This window comes from Patagioenas fasciata, chromosome 5 (assembly GCF_037038585.1).
Source record: "Patagioenas fasciata isolate bPatFas1 chromosome 5, bPatFas1.hap1, whole genome shotgun sequence".
Lineage (NCBI taxonomy): Eukaryota > Metazoa > Chordata > Aves > Columbiformes > Columbidae > Patagioenas > Patagioenas fasciata.
The window spans coordinates 57,908,753-57,929,818 of NC_092524.1; the positions used below are offsets into that span (position 1 = coordinate 57,908,753).

Consider the following 21,066-nt stretch of genomic DNA (forward strand, 5'->3'; position numbering starts at 1 on the left):
AGCATTGCAGCTGAAACATTGGCTTGCCTTCCAGCTTCCTCTCCCTGAAGGCATCACTTCTTCCTCCCAAGGCACGGCAGTGGTCAGCTCATAGTGGAGAATACACATTTCTGGAGCTAAGGTGCCAATTCAGCCCACCAAGCTGAACAACCTCCTCCTTAAAGATCCCAATTGTAAACAAGCCATTGGTTAAAATACAATATCAGAAATCGGGTACTGTGTAAATTAATAAAGGTCCGGCTTTAACATGGGGGCATAAGCAGATACATTTAACATCTTATTTTAATTTTTCTAAATCGTAATCATTTTTTCAGCTATACTACTTCTTTGAAGCAAGCGGTTCTCCCCTAATCATCCTCGTTTATATTTACATGACGAGGTGTAATGATGCATCTCAGGAATGTTATGGTATTAGTTAAATTAACTAAGACAACTCTGGCTGTAAATTGATGAATTTTAAAGTGTTGACACCAGATATGAAAATGCAGTCGTGTGGGTCTCCGGATTCATGTGACCATATGGTTTGGAATTCTAATTAATGCCTTTGGATTTCATTTCACATAGCTTACAGTTACATTAATACAATATTTTTTCAGAATTTTGGAAAAACATATATTTTGCCAAGCTGTGTGTTTTCAGAATAAGTGGGAGAAAAACCTTCTATTTCCCCTTTTCTCCTGACAACTTCATCCTACCTCCATGCAGATGGGCAATTTTCTCAAACCAGAGGTCAGCTGGAGCTATTCCTCTGCCCCAATCAGTCTAGAGAGACCCACTTTGCAAGAGTCGTAAAGGTTTATTACTAAAAACAAACTCATTTTCCAATTGTTATGTGCTGTGAGCCATCAGACAAACTCTCCGGGAGGAAATGCAATCCAGCCTTCTGAAACACAGTGGTTGTGACATGTAGGGATAGCACAGACCCTGAAGCCAGGCGCTGCTATCAGCACTGCAGACCATCGCAGGCGTATGAGTGCTGACAGAAGATTTAGAGCTCCGTGGGGCGTTGCACAGTGCATGGGTTTGCAAGTTCCAGTTTGGGGACACCGATATTTTCTCTTCTTCATCTGACCCCATTTCTTAATGATACATATTCAAGATCTCCCTCTAGGCAAGAAACAACATTTACTTGTGCTTCTCATTAGTTAAACAAAACCTAAATAAAACCTAAATAAAATGAAAGCACAACAAGTTCATTCCAGAACTCAAAGCAGATCTGGTCAGACATACGTGCCATCCACTGTTATTTTAGAAAAAAATATTTCAGCAGAGAAAGTAGTAATCCTCAAGACCTACGTGGTGTGAACAGAGCAACTAAGGCATCACTTTGTGGCTTTCTGAAACACATGCACGGCTTTCAAAAGCCAGGTACATTAACAAGAGCTCACAGTAGCCTTGAAAGACCCCCACGAGTGACCACGGCAGGAACTGGTTCATGCCCAGTAAGAGAGGGCTTCCTATCTGCAAGCACATCTTGGCATGGCCACATTAATGTAGGATTTCTTCTGGTATTATAGAGTTTCACAGCATGGCGGGGAAAGGATGGCCTTGAGAGATTTAAAGATTTAAGATGTTTCTCTTATTTTCCTCCACAAGAGCTACATATAACTACAGGCACTATCAATTTAAGAGCTCGGCTCGGCAAGAACACGCTCAGCTTCCCATCCACAGTGCCCTGCAGGGGAAGGTTTTAAAACGTCAGGCAATGTTTGTTCCATTTTTGAAAGGGTCAAGAGGATCCAAGAAGGGGATTGCTAGACCTGCAGTTTCCTGCATCCCTTACTTCAGAGAATTGCTAGGGAAAAACTGATTGCAAAAAATCCAACCCAAGTGCAGAATTACTGGTTACACTCCCAAAAAACAGTATTACAGAAACACTGATAAGGGCCAGGCGATACAACATGTAGTGATGATGTGTCCCAGCATCTGCCTGTTGTCTCCAGTCTCTAAATAGAAATGCTCTGCAGCAGGCACAATGTCTTTGCTGCCACAAGGATCAGTCCCTGCTTTGTGTCTGCGAATCTGGACATTACGCAAATAGTACAGCAAATAATTCACCAGAACACCAAAGCAATGGTTCTCTTTGTCAAAAAACATTTAGGTACATAGCTCAATTTTCCTTCAATGAGTATGACGCACTTAGATGTCACTGAGAATTGGCTACAGACCTGCTCTCCCAAAAATGGGTTATTCCCACATTTGCACAAGAGGTAAGAAAGCATCAGGAAACAGCAGGGCAAAGGGCCACTGCAGCTACAGCAGGGACACAACTGGCGTCCTGCACCTGCTGCTTTCCCACTCCTGCTCAAAAGGGCTAAAACTGCATCAACACAAGCCACCAGCCACCTCACTCCTCGCCCTGAGCATGAGACAGTCACCTCTGCCTGGCCTGGACCAAATCATCAGAACCAGCTCTCCTTGGTTACCTTCTTCAGCAAAAGAAATGCACGAGAGAAGAGAGCCTTGTCCTGCAGGGATGCATCACCTGCAGCTGGGGGACATGGCCAGGGGCTGGGAATCCCACCTGGCCCTTAGGTTCCTTCCCAGCCCCCTGCCCACATCCAGTTCCAGATCTGGCACCTTGCTTCTGGAAAAAGGCAGGTAGTCTGACTTCAGAAAAATAAACAAACACATCTGTTGAATTTAAAAGGTTCAAACTCCCACTTTTCCACCCCAAAATATAGGAAACTACTTGGACGGTCATAAGCAAGGATCAGCTTTTGGCCTATTTCAAAGGTCCAAATCACACCGAATGTCGGTCTTATAGTCTTACTGGGACAGAGCAATGGTGGGAAACACAACACTCAGAAGTACTGAACAGACCATTTCTGAACAGAAATAACTGCACAGTTTCATCTCATAAAAAGGTGTTACTAATGCACACGAATTCCTCTCTGTAAACGCTCCATAACAAGCAGTCAGGTAGAGCTGATGAGCTTTCACTTAAAAACAAAACCACAGGAAACACTGAAAAAAAAAACCAGGTTGCAATTCTAATCCTGCCCATCTTTTGCTTAAATATTATTATTATGTAGATGTTATTGGCATTATAAGCCTAGTCACAGACAACAAGCCCTGTCTGAGCTGCTGTTCAGACACAAAAATAAAGACAAGTTTTTCATCCCCAAGTGACTGGGAAAATCACAGCTAAAGCAGGGACATGCCAGGAACTGCCAGAGCCTTGCAAGGGCTGCCTCCCTGTTTCTGCTCAGAGATTAATTGTGCTGAGTGCATGTGATCCTGCCCTAGTAACCCACCATGGTAGAGCATCCCCATCTCAGGCTGTGATTAACCACCCCACCATACACACAAGGGATCTGCCTACATTCTCCTCAATTTGTGCATAGCACCTAATTGTTATTTCTGCAGCGGAAGCACCTAAGGACTCCTAAAGGGTTTACAGCCCCATCACTCCAGGGACTGTAAAACCATTGAGCCCAAGGTCAGTCCCACCCAGAGACAGCTGGGATTGCATACATTAACCATGGTGGTCTCCAAAGCTTCAGGTGGTTCCACCAAAACTTCAATTCAGCCTGAGCACAGCAGCCAACAACTCACCCCACACAACTAAAGAAGAGAGGCTGGTTTCTGTTGAAGGAAAAATAATTTTTTTTTTTTAAGTAAGAAAAAAATAAAGAAAATTGAAAAAAACAAAAAAGTTATTCCCGGATCAAATTTAACCTTGTTCTAAATGGCTGTTAAAAAGGGAAAGTTTGCTTTGGGTTCCACATTTTCACGAAAGCAATATAGTTTTATTACAAGAAGTTCTTTTTCAAGGTCCCAGGGCTTTTGTAGTGGAGCTTCTTGCCCCATGGCAGGACAGCGGCATCAAAGCAGAATGTCACAGAAAAATAAGGATGCAATAGGCTGAAATGCTGCCCTTGGAGTAGGAGTCAGACATTCTTGGTTTCTGACAATAAAACACTGTTTATTAAGGCTTGGAGAGACATTTCCTAAAAAATATAAACTTTACTCAAATCCTAGCGCAATTCATAAGCCTGATGCTAGCAGCCACCCTCATATAAATCACTGACTGCATTTTGAGAGCAATCGCATTAGCTATTGAATAAGGAGCTCAGGTACATACTGATGAGTGCTGCAGATCATTCCCTACCTTCCCACATCTTTTCAAATAGGTGGAATATGCAATAAGAAATCTTCCGTAGGCTTTGAAAAGATGAAGAAGCTTCAGAAAAGGCTTCTCATTGCTATTTTTTTCAAATGCAGACGGAGAAAAAAAAATCCACTGAAGGCTCTCCTCTTTCACTGAAGAGATGTCAGCTGTATTGTTGTTCTCATTTTTAGAACTCAGCAAGAGGTCCTTTCTCAGACAAAATCCCTGCCTATGCAAGGGGAGCTGGGGGGCTGGACCCTGGCCCTGGAGCCTCCCTAGGAAGCGGGATCCCACAGAGCATCCTCAGGCAGGGCACTGCAACCACCTGCGGGAGAGAGTCCGCACACCCTGCGCGTGCTCCATGGAAGCTGTGTCTGACCATGCCTTTGCCTTGCATTTATTTTCTTTGATCCTGTCCACATTTTCTTTATCTTCTAGACTCGTTTTCTGACGTTGTTCCTCCTCCACATCTTCACTGTTCACTGCTTCTCTGCCTTCTTTTGCTGCTGTTTTATACTTCACTTTTACTTCAAACGTACATATTTAAACAAGTAAAATCACAATATAGCCTTTACACCAAAATACAGCCTCACTTGCTCCTGCAGCTTGATTGGTTGGCTCCAGTCAAGTTAGGCGAAGAGTTTGTCCAGGCAATCTGTGAGCATGGCTGATTCTGCTTAATTATGGACCTTCTCCATTGGCAGATCAGTGGAGCCACTAATCAGCAGTGGCTGGTCCCATCCTGCTGAGAACAGCAACTTCTTCCACTGGGCCAGCCAGCTCCCAAAAATGCCACTTTTCTGCCCAAAGCAACACATAAGTTCCATCACAGTAACAACGTTGCTGCAGCCAAGGAATAAACAGCCCTTTCCCTCTTCGCTCCGATGCCATCACGCTGGTGTACACGTGCATCCATCACCACCACAGCTCTCTTCCCACCGAGAACAAGCAGCAGCGATGCACAGCGTGTTCCTGCAGCTAAAGCTATGCCTGGGCCAGGAGTAACTACATGGGTTACGGCAAACAAACACAAGAGGCAGGCACCAACCCACAGAGCCGGTTGCCGGAGCCACGGCAGCTCACCCAGACACACCTTGGGAGGCTCCCGTTTCTCCGCCTCCCAACCCTGGCAAGCCTGTGAGAACAGAGCAGGTCCAGCTCCAAGCGCTCCTCCTCCTACCCAGCCCTGCATCCTCTCCCAGCTCTCCTTGCAGAGCAGAACCATTGCAAAGAGCTGCAGGGACACACCACGAGAAGAAACCCAAAGGCATCAAATGAGCCACAGCTAAAGGCTGAGGATCGAGGGCCTTTTTTCATTCAACCCTTTTGGGTGAATAATGATTTATTTTTAACTAAATAAACAAAACAGCAAAACTAAATAAATCCAGCAAATTTTTAATGAACAGGGTCAACTCTGTGACTTAAATTGCATCTGTTTCTGCAGCAGGACCAGGCACTTGAAACCCTGTTTCCCACCAGCAGCAGCAGATAATGTGCTATTAGGACGTGTCGAGACATTAAGCAGATTAGCAGCAGCAGCCTGCTTCAACCCGTTTTTCCAGCTCGACGCCAGGGGAAGGCTCAGGCAGTGGGAGCAGCTCCAGTTTGGCCTCACAAGCCCAACTTTAGAGCCCAGCAGGTGCTAAAGACCATCCACCCGTCCATCCTGGAGAAGGTCATAGACATATTTTGGCAGCTTTGCAAGGCGATCAGCTTGCGATCCCAGCTAATGGTATGGAAATTCAGAGTTGACTGCCATCCCAATATAAAACAACCTCTGCACGATACAAACCAGGACCATGTTGCTAAAGATTCAATGCAGCCATGGGAAACCCACCTGCGGGTGATCCCCAGGGCTGACTCGCTACCTCCATGCAAGGACCATTTAAATGCCTCCATCTGCACAACAGGGAACCACTGCTATTTATTGCTGTCACTGGCATCAGTCCTGACAAAACCACCTGACTCAAGTAGCTAACAAGAGTACCGCTGCCTAAAATGATAGCTTTTTGCTTTTATTAAATACTTACGGCCTCCTGGAAAGCATGAAGAGGAATGCCAAAAATAAAAACATCCTTTATCATTCAGGATGCTTTAGCAGAGATTAGATAAAAAGTCAGAGGTGTTTCAAAGCAGGAATCCAGCCTGGCAGGGGAATCTGCCGCAGCATCTCTGACAAGCTTGGAGGTTATGGACAGTTTGGGGGGTCACCGTTTCTTTAACTACAGGGGAGAAAAGTCTTAAATATTTTTATACCTATTGTCACACAGGGCAATGCTCTGGGAAGGGATTAGAAACACCAGCTGAAATTCTTCTTTCCTACCTAGTACCAAGGAATTGAGCAGCTGAGGATGGATCCTTTGACTCATGTATCTGTTTTTCCAGCTCTGATGCCTGCCTGGCAAGACTCCCGGTCCAGCAGAATTAAGACTCTTTACTGTTCAAAGTAGAGATTGCCTAATGAAAGCACAGGCTAACTCTCCCCAAAAGCCACATTGCTCAAGACAGCTCCAGAAGCAGTCCTAAATCGAGCAATAAAATAATCAGAGGCCTCTTCCCAGGTCCCAGCACTGAGCATCACAAGAGGCAGAGGGCCAGGCAGGGGGCAAAAGGCTAGCCAGATCTGTGCGGCAGTCTCCCCCGAAACCAGGCTGTTTTGGGGAGCAGTTCTGCTCCAAAACAAGGACCCTGTTCTACTTGTTCCCTGCAGCCTTCCTCCAATACCACAAAGAGGATCATGGCTTTGTCTGATGAATGGTGTATGAATTGGGCACACTTTAAGAACCAAGCAAAGTCCTCCACATGCTGCCATTCCTTGTTGCTCTCCCTCACCCTGTCCAGGTCTCTTCTACAAGGAGAATACCATGAGAAAGGTCTCCACTACAATGAAGAGGTGCAAATAGATATGAAGGAGATGCCAAAATTTGAACACTTTTTCCCTGTAGCATGCTTGGACGCAGAGCATCATTCCCAGCTTCCAACTCTGACAGCACTTGCTCAGTCCCTGCACCTCCATCTCATCCAGCACAGCTTCAATGGCCAGGCCATGGAGGACACAGAAAGCCAGCTCAGACAAGAGCCAACTCAGCTCAGCTTGCAGCAATGCAGGGTTTTTGTAGGTCCAGTGCTGCAGATCCGACTCCCTGGCTTGCTCTACAAATCAACCATTCTGTGGGACAGGCTCCCTAGCACAGCGAGCTTGCTTTTCCTTCAGGTGCTTGCACAGTCCCAGAAGGACGCTTATGCGATGGCTTCTCTGAGAGAATTATAGCTCCATGAGCACTTCCATGAACCAGTTGTCTGACTGGCAGCAGCTGCACGAAGCCTTAAAGCACAACTGGAAAGCAGTACCTTAGACCTTGCCTTGTGGCTTCCTTCCCACCTCCTTCACCACAGAAAAACCTCACTTTGCACCTCTTAGAATAGCAAAATCTGTGACTGAGGTATCCCTGAACTAAGAAAAAAACAATACCCATTCCAGATAAACAGCTTCAAGGAGCGGCTACACAAGGGCTTTTCCAAAATCCCCACCAAGGACTTTTCAAGGAATCCACAGTGGTGGTGAGGGGCTGGAGCAGTCTGGGCCACCAGGCAGCCTGCCCTGCATGCTCTGTCCTTCGCAAGATCTGGCAACCCCTCCACACTGGTGTGCCTAAAACAAACCAACACAGCCCTCAGAGGGTGCAAACTGCTGCCACTTAGTTCCATATAAAGGCTATTTGAATACAAAGGCTGGTAACCATTTATTTGCTGATCCTTCTGCAGTGGGATAAATTCACTGGCGAATACAAAGGGAAAGAGAACACAAGGACCCCACTTTGTCTCCCACCCTTTTTGAAGTGCCATATCTGGATCCACAGAGCCTCATGTGGGAAGGATACCTGTGCAGCAAGGGTTTCGCCACGGACTGTACAAACAAGGAAATCCCAAATGAAAAGTTAAAAATCTGCCCTAACCTACAAATACTGGCACTCAGGAAGTCCAGTAGCACCACGCGAACACTTCAGAGCACTTCTCTCTCCTTTGAACACCACGCAGCAAGAAAACAACTGCAATCTAGAATTTCTTGTATCTCTTGATGGCAAACAAACAATGCACATTCACTATTTTTAGTTATGACCTTGGATACTTCACGACTTCAAAACATACGCTTAATTCACACATATGCAAGCACAAAAAATTACTCACAGGCAATGAATAACAAGTGCTTGACATTAAAATGTGGCTTATTTGTAAGAATAGTTAACGTTTATATTAATTAAGGCACACTCAATGCAAGATTTTTCTGTACCATTCATCTTAGTATATATGAAGATTGTTGTCTGTCTCTGAAAAAATACGTGAAAATTATGTGTACTTACCTGCCTGTACTTTCCACTTGGGTATCATTAAACACAGTAGAATGCCATTGAATTTTAATTCAATATTCTTGCTTAAAACCTCATGGAAATATCAAGTCCTAGATGTCATCAAGATCGTGGGGCTCAATGCACAGAAGCAAAATGTATCTACAAATCCTCTGGTATCAATGGATCGACAGCACTCTACCCTTTGAAAAAAAACAGCTTATCACATTTTCAGGGATGCCTGTGAATTTATGTTCAGACATCTGGATTGTTCCTTTGACCTTCCTGGAGTATAAACTCTGCTAATAAGGTGAGGACGCAAATGGCAGAGGGTGTGCTTCATCCTAGGATCCGTACCAGGGAAAGCAAACTAAATGAACCAATATTCCCTCACCAGGCAAAAGCATTTTTTTGGTATCTATTTTCCATTAGAAGGAGATGCTCATAATTAGGATGAGAGGAAACAGCCTCAAGTTGCACCAGGGGAGGTTTAGATTGGGTATTAGGAAAAATTATTCACTGAAAGGGCGGTCAAACACTGGATCAGGCTGCCCAGGAAAGCGGTTGAGTCACCACTCCTGGAGGTGTTCAGAAGACACAGATGTGGCACATGGGGAGATGGTTTAGTGATGGATTTGGCAGTATTAGGTTAACGGTTGGACTTCAATCTTCAGAGTCTTTTCCAACCTGAATGATTTTATGATTCTATGATAATTAATCCTAGTTTAGCAACATTACTTCCAGTTTTGTAGCTGTGAAATTATTACCAGAATGAGCCCACTGGAGATGATGTGACCAAGGCTCTTGGAGAGAAAGCAAAGCCACAAGTTATTTTCACAAAGGCAACCACGCCTCTCCAATGCTCAAGCCACATCCCTTTCAGAAACATAAACTTTCCTAAAGAAAAGAGCTTCTGCTGGCAGGAATAAATAAATAATGATGTGCGGGCAACTGCCCCAGCTTTTAATTAAATGGCAACTGAATAAACAGCTCGGAAGCTGCCGCACCAGGATGGCCATAACCCCGCTCCCGCCACTGCCCTTTTGGCTTTGCGCTCCCGGGGTCAGATTCTCAGCATACCCTTCCCTGCAGCCCCGCCTTTTGTTTGAAGTGGCACAAGCTCTAGTTTTGTTGGGGTTTTGGGGTTTGTTTGAAACGTCAGGGCAAGCAGCATGCCTGCCATGCACCAGGCTGCTGATGGGGATTTCCTTACCCTCCCTGAGACTGGAGAGGTGTTGCGTACGGACCGTTTCCAGCAGCTCAGAAAAAAGGCGGAAAGCTTCAAAAAGATGTTACATTTATCTCAAGAGTTGCTTCCTACCATCACTAATCATCTTCTAACTGAGATCTTATAACATGTAAAAAAGGATCTGTGGTCAGGGAGCATGCATTCATCATGGGTGCAGTTCCATTGGCAATGAATTTGGGCTCCCCTCCACCCTGACTTTGTCCTGACCAAACACAGCTCCTGCCTCAAGGAACAAAAAACCCACAAAAAAAAAAAAGCACCACACCTTCTGTAGCCTTATCTTTTAACGCAACACAGTATGTGTTGTTCTTCGGTTTATATTAACAGCTCAAGTTATCAAGGTTTTCCACCCTGGACTGCATTATCAGATCTCTCTCATCGCAGTATTTGGAAAAAAAAAAAAGAGTGCTATTGAAATGCAAGTACTTCAGAGTGAATTTACATTGTTCTTAGGAGAGCGGGGATAGTGTTTTAAAAAAAACCACAACCCTAAGATACCAGGCATCGTTTTCACTTTTTTATTAATCCAAGGATCTGTTAAAGTGCAGATTTCCCCCTTGTGCCAATAACACCTGGCAGTATACAAGAAACTAAGTAATTTTACTGTAATGACATTTCCATTGAAATACATGCAGGCATTTGACTACATTTCCAGAGAGGTGGAATATTATTCAGTGAGGGAACACAGATATGTTGAGAGGTGAGAAGGGGTAGAGACAAAATTGCAGGCAATTAGTATTTTCTTGACATAACTGTAATTTGTGAATTTGCAAAAATCCTCTTCTAAAATGTTGGTTAATTGATCCAAGATTAATTCAAATGTGCCTGTCAGGTTCCTGCCCCCACAAATACCAAACCTGCATACCCACAAGAAAACGATGCCAGCCCCCTCTGCCCCACGCATCCATCCCGGTGGTGAGCAACCCCTTCCCACAGTGCCTGGGGAACTGCAGGCTCCCCGCAACCTGATCCAGGGCAGATGTACTCAGCGAAGGAACAAGGGAGGAGACTTCAAGTGACTAACAATGCTCTTCAAAGAGAAAAAATGTTTTCCCATGGTTTAAAATTACCATCTGAACTTCAGTAGAAAAGTAATAGCAGTGTCATAACCAGAGGTACCAGAAAGCATTTCCTGGCCCCCCACCATGCAGGAATGTCCACTGCGGCCCCATCACAGGTAACCCATGTTCTCGAAATACACTGCTGACCTACACGCCCAGGTGCCCCATTGCACAGGCAGTCTGCTTCTTCACAAGAATTGAGCTGGGATTTCTTCGCTTTCAAGTCTTCCCTGCTTGAGACTTTGGGGCTGCTCCACCACACACCTGAAATGGGGAGAGAGGGGCTGAGGATCAGGGGAGGGTTGCGTTTCGGGTGAAGCCCACAGAAGGGGTAAAAATTTCCTTTGACAAGATAAACAGTGATCACTGCCTAAAAGCTTAGACACAGGATACCACTTCACATATGAATGTATTTACACTTAAATAATACATCTCTATGACTAAAGGTAAGTAACCGAAAGCTGACATTTCAGCTGTGCTCCGCAAAAGTAAACCTCCCTCAAAAGTGGAATGCCAAATGGGATAAAAGTTAGAGATACACTTTGATTTATAGATTACTTTTAAAATTAGCAGAGGAGGAGTTCTCCCAGTAGCCTTTGAGAAGATCTCTGTCTGTTCGAGGAGCTCACAGGAGCACAGCCACGGCACAGCCTCCTGTTCAGCCCCATAACCTAGAAGGAGCCCAATCTACACGATCAGTATTTATTTACATTTAAATACAAAAGGAAGGCTATCCAAACAGAAGTTGAGAGTATCCAGCAGATAATTAAGTATGCTAATGCACGAATCTATTTAGACAGGAACGAGTGTATCGGTACAATCAAAAGGCAGATCATGGTTTATAGTCCATTCCCCATATAAACAAGCTCCAGCAGTGCCCCTCACCCCAGAATTGTACTTACAGGATAACACCTTCTCTCTTCTGAAATCCTGACGAGTGCAGGATTTCTGCAGTGCACCTGCAAGGACATTACATTTGGGCTGCGAGATGCACCTATTTGCTGGTGCTCAGTACTGGCTGAACAACCCCTGCGCTTTTACCTGCTCCCCACATGTCCCCCTGAGTCCCCAAGCCCCAGCCCCTAACCACCCATCCTGATAGAGCTGTCAGTGCTGGTGGCATGCAGGAGGACACCAGCAGGCATCACAGAGCCCAAAAAACTTTTTGGTATAGGAACTGGCTCAACTGTTTCAATGAAATCACAGCTTATCTATTTCTATTGTTCTCTGTATACCTGCTCTGTTTTCCTGCACATAAATTATTCTTCACTTCCTTCCTGAAAGAGCTATTATTTAACAGCATAGCTGGCATTAACTATTGTATCACATTCCTCCAGAGGTCCATTAGAGCAATGACAGAGTGCAACACCGACAGAAAAACTCATGCACAAACACTCCCTGAACTAAACCCTTGCAGCGTAGCCCTTTTGAATGGAAGAGGCAATATAAATAGATCATCAGCCTAAGCCAGGACATGGTGCAGAGTGTGGACAGATTACTTCTGCCAGCTTACAAAATTAAAATACACAGTCTGCAATCATAGTTCTGCTTGTTTTGGACACATCTAACCCTGAAGGGTCAAAGAGGGATTTCTTCACAGATATCAAGGGGTCAGGCAGGGCTGCTTTGGATTCTCTCTCTCTCCTGAAAGCTGTCTTTATTCAATCTTAATTCAAAGTATCTGAAGCAGTCCTCGCACTGGAGAGAAATAACACTGGACTTGGGCTTGAAAACTGTCCTCCCTAGTATTTCAAGGCAGATACATCTCTTCACCTATGGATGTGTCTACACAGTTCGCTTGCTGATGTTACCCAAACAGTTAACTAAAAAAATTACTCCATGCCCTGGATGGTCTGAAGTAGTACACCAATTCTATACGCACGTTTAAAATAGTTGTTTTATTTTACAGGCATCTTTTTTAAAGATTCTGGTCTCATTTCAGCCTCTGTCCCCAAAGTAGTTTTCAGTAGACGATTCTTCCATCCTAAGAAAGTTACACTGACTTCCAATACCCACACAAAACCACTGGTTTCTAATTAGGAATTCAACTGAATTAGTATTATAATGAGCCCCAGAAAGCTGCCTATAGGCATGGATTTATTTAACGAAGGCCACGCTGTCTGGAGATTAGTGAACAAAGTATTCCCCGGCCCCACGGCGCGTCCCAGGAGTCCCATGGCCGCAGGTGGGCGAGGGGCTGCACGGCAGAGGATGGCAGCGCTGCCGCCGTGGAGAACAGAGATGCTGGCAGGCAGTGAGGAGCAGCTTGGTAAGCCTCCTCCCCAGACACATACGCTCTCTCACAAGGTGAACACAAGTTATCTCCACTAGCTATTGTTTGTGCCATCCTTACCACCAAGAAAGTGGGTGGGAGGAAGTCATACCACCACCTTCCAAGACAACAGAGCAAGCAGGGAGTAACCCTCTGCTGCTGAAGGCTTTAGCCTTCCCTTAAGAGTCCAGGTCCAATCCTACTCTAGCCAGCTCCAGCAGAAGTGTATGGCATAGGAGGTATCTACTTCAGCAGCAACACTGCCCCGGAACAAAGCGTGCTCTGGCTGCATTGGGGGCAAAGCAGAAAACAAAACCAGAAGATATACAAAGCCAAAATTTGCATCAGTCCAGGAAATCTTCACACTTACCACCCACCATAGACAAGCAACAGAGGTGTGGGGCTGAGTGACCTCTGCATTTCACCTCCTGCTTCACCTCCTCCAAGCACCCCTAGAACCAAGTTCAATCCTACCGTGAGGAAGGTGATGCATGAAACACAAGGTTGGTGGAATAATATTCAATTCATACCTGCAGGGAAGACGCCAAATTGGCCCTGGACACGACACCTGGCACCAGACATGCAGTTTGTTTAATTGTTTGCTGTCCACATATTTTCCTCTCAACAAGTCAGGCCCAGACACAGATTTGCTCAAAGCAATACAATCTTCCTCCTCAGATTCACACCTTTTTAACCAGAGGAGAGGACTAGTTAACGCAGAGCTTCCTTGAACAGAAAGGGAAGTCGATGGCTCCTCTCCAAAACTCTGGAGGCAAAAGACAGACAACAAGCCCTGGCTGGGTGATAAAAGGGAAAACAATGCAAAGCCGCAGGGAAGTTGTTGATACAGTAGCCCAACAAGGTGCTCTCCCAGGAACAAGGGCCATGACCTGGAACCTACTTTGGTCTCACCTACAGCTCAGCCTTGGCCAGGTCACTCCCCAGTTCTGAACAGACCATCAGAGAATTTAACATCTCCAAATTACCTCTTAACAAACTGGAGAATTTCACATCGCAAGGACAAGGCTTTGGTTTCTCCTAGGAAATTTCTGTGGCCTGCCACCTCTTGGGGGTAAACATTATCCCAGTGATACTTCTCTTACAGTAAATGAAACTTCTCACCCCTTTTCACACCCCAAATACAGAGCCAGGTGTTCCAAAATACAAGTCACAACACAGTTACGAAAGGCTAAGAGAAAACTAGAGAAGCAGGAATCCCAAATGGGTTTTGCCTGGAGGCAAGGGGCAAAGGTGTTGAGATGCAGTAACTTTAACAACATCATTTTACAAGATGAAAAAAAAAAAGAATGGTCACCCTGTCACTACAGAGACCGGGTGAGATCTGTTTAATACCAGTTTGTCCAACTACAGGTTGAAAAGAGCTCGTCTGATCGATAAAGTAAGAAGGTATGGCTATTAGCAAGCTGGTTTCTTAGATCATATTTGTGTGGATGTCTAGGTGGGTCTGAAGACAAGGCAGATGCCACTCAAGAGAGTCCAGGATAAGGAATTTCACAGTGGGTCTCGGAGGCAGATTTCCAAGCCATGGATTTAAAAGTTAGGGTTGTATGAGCTTGTCTGGATTTGCAGAGTGATTTTGCCAAACATTTCAATGCATATATTTGTAACACAGACGAAGATCTGCATATGATACAACTAGAGGCTCCCACATTATGTTTAAAGGATGGCACCAAGCAGCAGGTCTCTGCAGCATGCTGCGACGACAAAGCTCCTCAAAGGGCAATCCTTGGAGGAAATCCAATAACAGAGCATACCACAGCATCACACTTGCTGTGCTGTCTTAACCCTTGGCCTATGGTGATTCATCTTTGCTTGCAACCTCTAACATTTGCCACCACCATTCACGCAGACACATTAGTAGGATTCAGCCACAGCCTAAAACATCCAGCATGGGTCAATCACCGTGGGCCAAGCCCATCTAAGCCTTTATCTAAGCTGCAGGAAAGTGAATCCTGTCCAAAACAAGATGAAAATAACTCAGAATACCTCCAGAGCACCCAAGAACAGCCCCATATGGAAAAACAGAAATACATCAGAGTCTGTTTCCCCCTTGAATACTCCACTTGACAAGTTGCTTCGCGCTGTAGCCTTCACATTAATTTTGTCAGGAAGCACCAATCCTTGCTTACTGTGAATAATCTTCTGATCAGCCATCACAGAAATTAAGCTGGGTTTGTAGACAACAGTTGTATGACTCTCTTCCCAATTTCATACTTTCAGTGCCTGCCTCCCTGTCCCAGCACCCCCACAGCAGAGGCTGATCAGAATCTGCCCTAGATCCAGGTTATCCAGAAACTCCTTGTCACACTGCCTGTGGTCACCCCGGCTCACTCAGACTGAACGGGCACTCGGTCTGCATCAGCACCCCCTGCTTCAATGCCTGGAATTAGGCTCTGCAGATTAGGCGATGTGCTGAGGCTTATCTCTGTGTCTAATCACTAATAAAGTTGCAACCTGGTGCATTTGTACTGTATTAGGTCTCGCTCAACAACACGGGTTTTAAAGGTCATCTGCCTCCTCCAATCCCTGCCAGGTTTATTCCGACGGCCATGCCTGCCCCGGCAGGTCCCGCTCCCACCACCACCAGCAGAAATCCAATTATTGGCACAATGGTCCCAGCCCGCTGAGGCTCCCGGGCCCCTCCACGCTCCCGCCCCGGCGCCCCCTCCACAATGGCAGCTTTTGTCTCAGCCTGGCTATTGTTTGGGATTCTCTCGCATCCCTGGACACGGGATAAAGCGCCGTGTTGGGAGCGATGTTTATGAATGAGGTCTCAGAGCACAAGAGCGCAGCAACACAGGGTTTGACCGTGGACAAAAAGGGTCATGGTTTCTAAAAGCCACACTGAAATGAAATCATTAAAGACATAATATGCACTAGCCAGGAATGAAAAGTTACGGGCAAACGGAAAACAAGAAACAAAATCCTAGTCCTTCCAAAGCCAAGGGAAGTTTTGCTATAAACCTCAGTGCAGCCGGGGTGTCTTCCGAAATATCTATTCTAAGTAAAATATCTATCAGCTCCCATCACTCTAAGCCATTGTTTTGAAAATATTTTACATCATATTGATTTCCAAAGGAGGAAAGAAATTATTTTAGTTTAATGAGAATGTTTTCTGATTGAAATGTAGCAGATAGTGGCAGTAAATAGTTGAAACTGTGCCAAATAAACTAGGTGGAAAATACCAGCTAATAAAAATCTATATCATTCTCCCAATGTCAGAGACAGTATTCTGATCGTCAGCTGGTGTAATGAATATGTTATACTAAATTCATCAAGAGAAAGACCTACACACCCTGTAAGACCTGTAGGAGTTAGGAGGATCTTCCCAAATAACAGCCTATGTGGTCAGGTCAGTTGTGCAGTGACAAACTGTGAGAGCTCAGGCAACTGGCGATGTTAAGCTCAACTTCTAAAACACCTTCAGCATAACAGTACTATGAGTCTTGCTAACAGCCAAAACCCAGCTTCCTTCACCCAACCAGGCCTGCCCAGGACAAAGCCAACTGCAAGCCCCATCCATCGCATTGGAAAGTGTCTCTTTGTGAGGCTCTGCTTAGCAGAAGACGGTAATATTGTGAAACCATTCTAGCCTTTAAAGAGTAGAGGCAGACATATAACTGCATTCAATAAAACATCATATGGTAATAAGCAGCAATGGAATAGCCAAGTATAAATCTCCCATTCAGTAGAGTGTCACATGTATAAATCTATTTACCAAGGATTACTCTGTAGCTCCCACCATTATAAATCATCAGGAAAATGCCTTGTGCACTGCTAGCAGAGCAGGGATTCGGAAAAGCAGGCAGGTTATTCTTCATAAGGAGGCATTGATAACCAGCCAACCTGAGAGTTTGTTACAAATATGATATTAATTGTACTCTGCTTGTTTGGTATGCTTGCTTGGGTGCTCGAGCAGCTGAAGTTGATGCTTTGTTTCTTTTTTAAACTAAATCTTTCCTCTTTGGAAGAAGGACACTGGTAGACATAAAATGTTGTACTAAGTCAAAGTCCAGGGGTCCAAAGGGTCCACTAAGCCAAAGTCCAGAGTCCAAAGTCCATTCACTGAATGAACTACAAAGGGTCTTTTGAATTCAAAGGACTTTGCATCAGGTTGCAATTCATCATCACCATTTACAAAAGAATGGTATTCTGGCCTAGTTTCTACTCAATGTAAATGTTTTATGTAGGCTAATCCCAGATAAATAACTGTTTTCTTGCATTATCTAGATCTTTCACTATACATTATGGGCTGTATTAGAAAGATTAAGCACTGCAGTCAACTAAGAACCTCTCTATAGCATATTCCAGCTCCTGGCTCTGCAAGGATGCCAGGTCACATACTGAAATATCCTGTGTATCTGCACGACTTGCCAAAACCTCTTGCTAATCACCTGAAGTTTGTTATTTGTAGCCATGAGCAAACAGCATTTCAGAAAAGCTTTTGTTCTGTGCTGAAGAGCTAAGGCTAGGTTGCATTCCAGAACTAGCTAGACAAGGAAACAGGTCACATGCCAATACAGCATTTAATATACCAGAATCAGACTAAAAATACAAACCAGTCATATGGAGAAGCCAACTATCTTAATGCCATTTAATTCAGCGAGACACACATCTGAAGTGCAGCAGCACACTAACACAATTTCAGTGCCAGAACACATGGTGTAGTACAGCTCTCATACCTCTGGGTCTGTGGATTTCATTGTAGAGGGAATACTGATGTCCCAGAGATTGCCTTCCTGAAATCATTCTGGTAATGTACATTACCGCACACTTCAAATCCTTCCTTCCTTCCTTCTACTTATGACCCCCGCTGCCATTCCTATGTTTAGCATCAATTTGCTAGAAATCAAACAACCCTCTTCATGTTCACATGGTCATAACCTGCATAGCAGAAGGCTGCAAGCCAAATTCAACCCTGATATAACTCAGCTAGCTGGATGTAAAAAGCCTCAAAAAATGGTTTTCTTCAGTGTGGTAACATCTGAAAATCTGAGATGAGTCTGATCTACTTGTGGAAAGACAGGGAGTAAACAAAGCAGTTGCCTCTGCAAAAAAGAAAATCTGTACCTTTTTTCAAGTGCCAACTAGCTTATTATTGCAGTTTTCTTTATGCCAACAAAATAATAATCAAACACATGTAAATCTTCCTAGGAAACTCCCCGAGCCTTTTCTAACAAAATTACAGTAGAAAATACAGGTATGTTCTCTCTCAATCCTCACCACCAAACTTCCACTACAGTCACCATCCTGCTCAGCTTGGACCTGAAAAAACAGCTTCAGGAGCCACTTAGTCTCCTGACTTGAACTCCTTGGGCCAAGAGGGAATAGTTGTGTAAGAAAAGCTGGACATGAGCCAGCAATGTGCACTCACAGCCCAGGAAACCAACCATATCCAGGGCTGCATCAGAAGAAATCTGACGAGCAGGTCGAGAGAGGGGACTCTGCCCCTCTGCTCCGCTCTGGTGGGACCCTACCTGCAGTGCTGCGTCCAGCTCTGGAGCCCCCAGTGCAAGACATGAACCTGTTGGAGAGGGGCCAGAGGAGACCACAAAAATCATCAGAGGGCTGGAACACCTCTGCTACGAGGACAGACTGAGAGAGTCGGGGTTGTTCAGCCTGGAGAAGAGAAGGCTCTGGGAGACCTTATTGCAGCCTTTCAGTACTTAAAAGGAGCCTGTAAGAAAGATGCAGACAGACTTTTTAGAAGGGCATGTTACAACAGGACAAGGAGTAATGGTAAAGTAAAATATAATTGATTTAGAGTAGCTATAAGGAAGAATATTTTTACCATGAGGGTGGTGAAACACTGGCACAGGTTGCCCAGAGAGGTGGTAGATGCCCCATCCCTGGAAACATTCAAGGCCAGGCTGGACGGGGCTCTGAGCAACCCGATCTGGTTGAAGATGTCCCTGCTCATTGCAGGGGGGTGGACTAGATGACCTTTAAGGATCCCTTCCAACCCAAACTATTCTATGATCTGAGACCACAAATGCTGCTCATTCTACAAACTAACTCTGCTAGCAGACGCATGGCCACATCATGAAGACCACCACCTCCATAACTAGAACTTTACAGACTTTGTTGGGATCTTCACTGGTCCTTAGCTCATGAAAAAGCACTGAGATCTGGAAACAGCTTTTCAGGTTAGGAATGTGAAAGCAGCATGTGAAATGTGCGTATGCTTATCCCACAGCTAAAGGACTTCTCCCTCTACAACTGTCTTTCTGGCAGTTGTCACCAAATACTGGATTCATGCACAAAATATTTATAAAATTTATCTACAATCCACACAACGCTCACATTGCAGAACATCCCACTACATAAATCTGTACAAATAATGAAGACCTTCTGGGATGAACATCTGAAGAAGCTGCCAGAGAAAAATCTATGTGTGCACACCATAGTGCCTGATCCCACCTACTTTGCAAGGCATTTTTCACAGGCATCACCCTCACTGCCTTTTGACATAGGCAATTATCTGCTCTCAATCCCAGCTGACCTCGCATTCCTTACCCACCTGCAACTCCCATGTAAAGATAACAGGAGTTTTCATTCACATTAGCTTAGCCTCTTTGTTCTGGGCAAGGAAACGATATTCATAATTCCCAAACTAATTTCATTCCAGTAGAGGATTAGCTTCTGTCTCTGTTGCGGTAGAATGAAAAGGCGAGCAAGAAATTATCGTAAATAATTACAACACTTTTTGCTTTACAAAGGATACCCAGAGGTTTGCAAAAAACCAACCTTTTTGCTGGATTGAATCAGCAGTAAATTTCTGAGCATGCCCCAGACACACTTAGAAAGCCTACCGAGTCCTACAGATAAGGCCCAGGACTGAGAGCTGGAAGATGAAAGCTCTATTGCCTGCTCTTTGCATACTTAGGCTAGTCAACTTCCAAACCATAAAAAAGGGAAATAATGCTACTTCTCAAGCTTATAAATATGCTATGAGGCCAAACTCATCAGCGTTTACAAAGCACTCCTAGACTCCTTGTCTGGAAGGAGTTATACAACCATAAAGTATTATTCATGCTGTTCTAAGGCAGAAAAGTACGTATTACTGCAAATCCAGCAGTAGCTTTTCATGCTCCATTAAGGTTTACTATAGTGTCTTAATCTAATCATAAGCACTTCAGAACCCAGATCTGTCATTCGAAACATACAGATCAGACTTCATCATTGAATAACCAACTGGGTCAACAGCATACAGCACAGGACACACATGCACTTTTTTTCCTCATTTATCCCACTTATCTACAACTGAACCATTTGTATTTTCAAAGCTCCCTCATTATTGGTTTTCCTGCCATCTTGCATTATGTCTCCCTGGGATTTCAACAGGTTCGAAACTCAGGTACTAGATCTGTTTGCACATTTTTAAAAAGCTGAAATGGGAAGTAGTGCAAAGTTTGGGTCTACATGTCCTCCAGCATTTATCGAGTAAACTGGTTCCTTCAGGCAACTTTTTCTGCCCATTATTATTCTGGGATCTCCTTTGCTTGCAATTCTGAAAATGTATTCATAACTAGTGGTAGACTTGCTTTTGACTTGCTGATCAAAATACAATCTTTATAGCTCCAGGCACCATCATCAATGCTGTGCTGGAGGGAGTTCAATCCAGTTCAATGCAATCGGCTGTTAAAAATAACTGCTAGCTCCCAAACCACATCTTTGGACTCATTTACTCTGTCTCCTCCTTCAGGCTGCTGTCGCTCCCCTTTGCAGTGGTCTCCAGCTTCATCCTGAGCTTGGCAGGCAATTCTTGCTGCCCACCCCTCACCACTGTGAGTACATCTCCCCCAGCACAGCACAAAGGGTTGCTTGAGAGCTTCATCTGAGCTTGACAGAAGTTCTCTCCCCAGCTGCCCCCTTGCTCTCTACCATCCTGCAGCAGGTCCAGGAGGTCGGCACCTCCCCTGCCCTCCATGCCAGGCCATGTACTCCATGCTGCCCAGCCTTTCCCTCCAGATCTACAGATGTTGTTTTTGATAGAACAACCC

The 21,066-nt window shown here is 44.7% G+C and overlaps 1 protein-coding gene across 3 annotated transcripts in view; it reads right to left on the reverse strand.

Annotated features, from left to right (window-relative positions):
- The window catches only part of CCDC85C (coiled-coil domain containing 85C), a 117,248-nt gene that overhangs the window by 82,079 nt on the left and 14,103 nt on the right, over nt 1–21,066 (reverse strand). The window contains exon 2 of one of the 3 annotated variants that reach the window (XM_071809635.1): nt 10,267–11,034. The exons of the other annotated variants lie outside the window; for them this stretch is intronic. Within the exon in view, the coding sequence (XP_071665736.1) occupies nt 10,790–11,034 (245 nt within the window). The 3' untranslated portion in view covers nt 10,267–10,789. Of the gene's footprint in view, nt 1–10,266; nt 11,035–21,066 lie in introns of those variants that run through there. 3 annotated transcript variants of the gene reach the window in all.